Source organism: Asparagus officinalis, chromosome 4 (genome assembly GCF_001876935.1).
Source record: "Asparagus officinalis chromosome 4, Aspof.V1, whole genome shotgun sequence".
NCBI lineage: Eukaryota > Viridiplantae > Streptophyta > Magnoliopsida > Asparagales > Asparagaceae > Asparagus > Asparagus officinalis.
The window spans coordinates 19,337,130-19,344,435 of NC_033797.1; the positions used below are offsets into that span (position 1 = coordinate 19,337,130).

Consider the following 7,306-nt stretch of genomic DNA (forward strand, 5'->3'; position numbering starts at 1 on the left):
CCCGCCGTTTTCTCCACAAGGATCCGATCCCTCCCGATCGCTTCTCGCTTCCCGCCGCCGCTGCAGGCGATAACTTGATGGAGCGGATCCGGATGCTTAATGGGCCTCGGATCCGACTAGATTGCTTGATTCCTCCTCAGATTCCTAACAAGGAGGAGGAGAGAGAAAGTAGAATGTCGATGGAGGAGGTGAGGAAGGTTCTGAAAGCAGCGCAGTTGGAGATGGCGAGGTCGAGGTTGAGATCGATGGAGAGAGAGTGGATATCATATTCGGAGTTCTTGAAGGTTTGCTATGAGATCTCGAGTTTGGATCAGGGGTTGGGGATTGCTAAAGCTCTCGATGAATCGGGAGCTGTGATTGTTTTGGGCAATGTCGTGTTCCTTCGGCCCGATCAGGTAAAATTTTGTTAAACTTTTTTAGTTTGTCCGTAGATTAGCGTGATAATTTGGGGATTTTGCAGGAAAATACAATTTTTGTTCTATTCGCAAGCTTAGGCCGTTGAGTTACTTAGGATTTTCAACAGGGGTCACGGGGTAACGGATCTGAAGGGAGGGCCGGAGAGCTGCAAAATAGAAGAAAAATTGGATTTTTAATGCAAAATCCCAATCAAATTAGTATTAGAAATTCTGTTTAAAAGTAAATTTGCCGGGATCTGATGGTATTTTCGTCGTGTGTTTCTTTTCTATCTCTTCTCTACAGGAAAAGTAAGGAAGGGTTACGTGTTTGAAATGGTAACCTCGGAAGCAGACCTGAACCAACCATGAGACACCATTTATTTCTTTACTTCTCTTTAAAGAGTGGAAACATAATATACAAATTCATAACAAAAGTTATCTAACTATTCCTAACTTTCTTTCAAGGGAAGGGATTGATGTTTCTGTTTGAAACCTAAAGTTCTGATAGCACTTCTGTTTGGAACCTCAAAGTTTTGATAGTACTTCTGTTAGATCAGATTAGATACCCGATTGACTTTAATATATAACAAACTTGTAATGGTTTTAGATATCATTATAATGTCGTTATATTCAATTTCTTTTTTCTTTTTATTAGCTAACAAGGGTCACCAGAAGGCTACATACAAGAGAAGTTATTGCTATAAGCAATTGATTACTATAGGATATAGACCATCTTTCTAGTGTGGTCTGTTTATTCATCTTATGAATGAATTCAGGCTATTGGTTATATAGAGGTAGCAGGTTATTCATTGGATCAGTTGTTTAATATGTACTCACTGATTCAACAAAATAGCAATAATGATACTTAACACTAGTAATATGTCAAAAATAGTGGGAATCAGGAGTTTCTAAACATAGAAGACTACAAGCATTTGACTACCTGTCCCAAGCTTCAATTCTCAACTCGATTAATAGGATTCATAAATCTTAAGATCTCTCTGAGTATATTTGGTATTTCCTTGCCCCATCCAAATTACTGTAATTTACCAATTTGTCTTTTACACCTCTTTAAGTATAAAATTTTAACCATTGTACTTGAAAGGAAGTTTCACAAATTATGGGACCTTTACTTACTAGATATTGGCATGATTTGGTTGTCTGTTTTCTTTTCTCTCTTTTCCTTCTGGTTGGCTAGTCTTATTAGTTTTTAAAACTGCATAGAAGTTAACTTACCTGAAAAACAATTCAGGAATACTTTGAACGTAGAGATCTGGTTGGCCAGTACTCAATGTGAATTGTTTCTCTCCTTTGATTGTTTCCTTAATCACGCATGTACACTCATATTAGAACCTTTACATTTTGGATGTGTATCCTCTCTGTCGCCAAGATGGCACTGGAGGGACCACCACTTCCTCAATTAACCGTTCAGTAATAGCTAGACATTGTGATTTATGCATAAAACAACTTATATAACACTCCCCATGAATTTTATTCACTCCCATTTTACACTCGAGACAAATTGTAACTGGTATCAGATCTTAGATGGTTATGTTCGCGATTAACAAAGTGATCTCTCCATCACCAGTGGAGAGGACCAGATCTTGCCTTTTTATTTGTATAAGAATTTTTTGAACTTTATTAGACTATTCATGAGTCCCATTTTTCTACTTGTGGCTCTTGCCTTGTAGAAAAATCTTATTCTAATATTATTAGTGATCTTAATTTGATCCGTGGGGGTTTCTCCCAAAATCAGAGCTGTATGATTTTATCTGATAAATGGACAAGGAATACAACTCAATGTTATTAACTTGGGTATAATTTATTAGATTTTTTAGTAGATGCCGTTGGTAGATAAAGTCATCTTGGCATATCTTTAGATTTTACTTGGTAACTTATTCACCTTAGCTAGATTGTAGACACGTACACTGAACATGTCGGGATCTTATTTTGAACTGCCAACATCCTGGAACACCTGTTATGTAGGTACTTTACTAACTACACAAACCACCAATTTCATTTTTGCTCGTTACAAATTTCTTATGAAAAATTGTGATTTTTTTAGTTTTTTTGTGCACTTTGAATTTCCTATATCATGTAGTATTGAGGATTCCTTAGAATCGCAAGATTATAACTTTCATCAAGATTGTTTTTTTTAACTAGCATCATATAAGCTGGCTTCTATCATTCACGCTCCTAGCATGTTTATTTTTATACTCTCCTGGATGTCGACTGGCAGCTCAAGTAAATTCCTGTTGTATCTTTTGTTCTTAGCACACACCTTTTTCTCGCTAAAAACCAAGAGAATAGTTCACAGAATATTTCTACTGATTAGTTTCATGAACTCATGTACCCTTTAGCCCATGAATTTCATTAGCCAAATTGTTCATGGATATGTTTAGTCTTAAGCGTTAATGCTTATTCATCTTTCCGCATGCAAATTTTGTATCGATTCTGTTACTCAATGTCAATATTGTTCTCCTTTGCTATTATGGCCTTCTTCACGCTGTTTCATGCAAATACTGGTTTTTGTCCTAACATTTCACACTATGCTACATCTTTGTCTCTTTATTCATAAAAATGTTATGTCCTGGATATCTTTCTGAGCCCTCAATGGTTTTTTTTCCTTATTCATCAAAAACTAATTTGTGCAGTGACAAAAACCAAAAGAAAATTTCCCCTTATGTAAGCATCATTATAATATCCATACTAGTATAAAATCTACACATGTACTTCTGAGTTCAAGATAAGTTGCCTAGAGTTTTTTCCCCTTTCGGAGATGAAGTAGCCAAAATGTTTTTTTCTTTTCCTTCTGATATCACAGGTAGCTAAAGCTGTTGAGAGCATTATCCCTCTATCAATCCCCCAGCAGAAGCATCTGCCAATTCCCCAGCAAAATGATTGTCGCAAGGAGGAGCTTTGGGAGCTTGAAGAGCAGAAAGCAGTAATAGATAAACTAGCAGAGGCTCGGGTGAAAAAGGAGCTATGGTGTGGGCTTGGATTTATGGTGGTTCAAACAATTGGGCTGATGAGGCTTACTTTCTGGGAGCTTTCATGGGATGTGATGGAGCCCATTTGCTTTTACTTGACTTCCATGTACTTCTTGGCTGGGTACAGCTTCTTCCTCAGGACATCGAAAGAACCTTCATTCGAGAGTTTCTTCCAGAGCCGCTTTGATGCAAAGCAAAAGAAGCTCATGAAAGCCTACAATTTTGACCTTGGTAGGTTTAATGAGCTTAAGCAAGCGTGTGGTTCTTTTCGTTCATTTCCTTCAGAGGGCTCAGCCTCTTATTGCAATTGTCGTAAGAGAGGCTTGACATTGTGCACTGAGTAGCTTTGTGTTTTTTGAAGTAAGTTACTTGGTGGTGGGAGGGCAAAAAAAAAAAAGGGAACATATTTACCTGATTACATCAAATGTTGGAAGAGAAAATTTCAAAATGGTGCAATTGTTGTTATGATGTAATTTTCTTGCCTTAAGCGTTCTTTTCCACTCAATCAAGACCCCAAATCAATATTTTATTGTATTTGCTGGAATTGAATTCTTTCTCGGCGAACTTATGTTTCTGGATGAGATAGGAATGAGCTCATCACGCGTGAAAAACCATCACAGATAAGAGATGAGTACAGAGCCAGGCTTAGAGCACCGGCTTGAAATATTGAGAAAAGCCCAGCAGAAAGGGAACTCCCGTATGTCGAGAAGTGAGTAACTGAAAAATTCTTCAAAGACTTTATTCGAGGAGTTGTTCTGTCTATTTAGGCCGTGCAAGCTCCTCTGCTGATCGTAAGCTATACGAGACAGGTAAATTGTCATCAGGAGAGTTGGCTAGAATTCATTGATGTTTTCATATTTGGTTCTGTTCCGAATCTAGGCTATCGAGCGGTGGATTGCATTCTTGTTTTCAATCAATTTTAGCAGTAGCCACCAACAATGCTTTCCTCAGTTGCCTCAATGCAATTGGTTTTTTATGTAGAGTTGCTTCATGATTTGCAATCAGAGATGCTCTCTCCTGCTGGGTGGATGGATCACGATTGTTTTCCTCCTGACCTATGTCGTGAACTTAATGGAGGCAGACTGTGAATGTGAATATGCACACGAGTGTTTTCCTCCTTACCTATGTCATGAACTTAATGTAGGCAGACTGTGAATGTGAATATGCGCACATTGGACGTGTTCACGCTCAGTACTTTTCTAGGGTTACTGATAATGACATCTGCATGAAACTATTCTAGGGTTACTGATAATGACATCTGCATGAAACTACAGGAAGCTGGTCCTGTATGAATCAGGACATTAGATGATATTGGAACGAAATGGATTCTAGAGGATACATTTATATTGTTTTGATTTGTGTTGTATAGCTGAAAGAGATTTCATTGCATGGTCTCATCACTCAATCCTGGAGGCAGAAATTTCCCAGATTTTACACTCTAGCCAGAAATATTCTAAGTGATTGAGGATGACAACTGAAACTTTCAAGTTAAATGAGGCTATGGTGTCTTTCTTGTTTGGCCTGATTTACTTCTCTGTCAGATTTTGTTGTAGATGTAAGTGCACAGTATGTCTTTTACTAAAACATTACAGTCAAATTTCTTATCATGTAATCGATACATTGCTAAATTTCATTTGTTGTGTGAATATCTTTTTCCTGAAGGATACATATTTTGGTAAAATGTCCATACGTAGTAACTCATTTTCAAATCGACATTGCAGATTAGGCTTTTTGCAGCGAATAGCTCCTCAACTGATCCCGTATCAACTCTACTGCTTGGTTTCATGTGATATAATGCTACGATAATCTAATTGTATTTTACTTTGTCACACGCTAAGGGTTTGATTTACATAATAATAATGTAAATATTATTAATAAGATATAAATTAGATTTACAATAATCATATCAGAACCAGTATTACTGATACAGGATTTTCTTTTTCGAAATGCGCCCTCTAAATCAAAGCTACTCTAAAATTTACCCCAAACCATGAGAACTACTATTTTACATTCTAATATTGCAGTTATTCTTCAGTTTAACGTCTATTGTAACTGTTACAATAATCTTGAAATATCCTCACATATTCTGCTTAAATTAAGTTCATTATTTTTACAAGTTACTAAATTATCCTTACATTATTGTCAAAGCACATACGATTTAAGCAAAATATATGAGAAATAAACCTCAAATTTTATTTGAAAAACCTAAATGTGCAAGTTTTGTTTGAACACCTTTGGGAGAAAATAGGATTTGTTACCTTTGGTTGGTACCTGTCGTCGTCAGCTAAATATTAACAAAAGTGGTTGTTACATGAAAATACACACTCCCAACCAAAAGTGTGTATTGAAGTCCCCTACAAAAAACTACAAAGCATGAGGAAACATCACTCTGTACACATCCATAAATGCTTCCACAGAGATATGAACCTAATAGTTGCTAACAAAAACCAAAAGTAAACCAATTCCAACTTTAAGAAAGTTTTAAAAATCAGATAGAAGACAATATCAAGATTGAGCTGATTGCAAATCATTCTAGCTAGATCACTGCATTCACCAAATCTCTGTTTTCTCTTCTAGCAGCTCCAACCACTTGCAAACTATCAACATTCCCCTTTCTTCTTCTTTCCTGTAGTCTGGTAGCCCGAGAAGAAGCACTTTTAGAACCTAGCCAAAAGGTTGAGAAAGTCGTGATTTTGTTTAAAAGCTCAAGAGACTTCTTCCTTTTATTAGAAAAAAGTCTGTCATTATGCTCCTGCCATACACACCAAACTAGAGAACATGACAAAAGTTGTCAAATGCAAATTTCAAAATTGCATTAAAAAAATCCTACATTAAAGCATATCTATAAGTATTCTTATCAAATACATGACAGAAGCATATCTATAAATGTTCTTATCAATACATGACAAAAATCTATAAATGTTCTTATCAACACATGACATATCTGCAAGATCCTACAGTTGAAAGCATACGCGAACACGTTTAATGAAAATTTGAGATAAAAATTATTGGTACATATAATAATTTATTAAATATTACTACAAGTATTCCCTTACGTATACCTCAGGAACAACCGTGCGATACAGGAAAAGACAACTTATATTACCATGAGAAAGGTGTCATATTTACACAATCATAAAATAAAACATATCTACAATCGCTCTTCTTTAGTGAACTATCATGATCTGTTTAATATATGTCATAAACCTCCCAAGTATAACAACTACTACAACAACGTCAAAACCTTTATCCCAAATGTTTGGCGACGCTACATGAATTCTATTCTTACATTTCATTCTATTATAGGACATCTCTTTCGTTAAGTTAACCATAATCATATCATTCTTAATTGCTTCCAACCAAGTTCTTTTAGAGGTACACCTCTAGATCTCCTAGCCTCATTAACTATAATACTATCACTTTTCTTAGCTAGTGTACTAAGAGATCTCCATTGTACAAACCCCCCAAGTATATAACAACTCTGCAAAATCCTACAGCTGACAACAAGCATACAAGTATTTCTTTCTGCATATTATTTAACTGCTGAACAAACAACAAAAGATGTCGAACATGGCAATTCAGAGAACTTTCAAGTTTGGAGGCATATGTAAGATGTCCTAATAAATAAATAAACAATAAATTTACCTAGTGCAGGATTTTTCAGATAAGGGCCTGTTAGTTTATTTCCTAAAAACCAAGAAATGGAAATGGAAAATGTGGAAATCTCAAAATAACTCATTTCTTCCATTTCCATCCCTAAAACTCACCCACAACATCTAATAAAATATTATTTTCATCCAACAACTCATCCACATCATCTAATAAAATATTATTTTCATCTAACCACTCATCCACCACATCTAATAAAATATTATTTTTATCTAACAACTCATCCATCATATCTAATAAAATATTATTTTCATC

General features: G+C 35.7%; 1 protein-coding gene across 1 annotated transcript; it reads left to right on the forward strand.

The window, feature by feature from the left end:
- Positions 3 to 5,028, forward strand: LOC109838293 (calcium uniporter protein 2, mitochondrial-like; the record flags this gene model as incomplete). Its single annotated transcript, XM_020406748.1, has 2 exons — positions 3 to 395; positions 3,217 to 5,028. Coding segments are annotated over 2 exons (903 nt in total), but the record flags the coding sequence as incomplete, so codon positions are not given.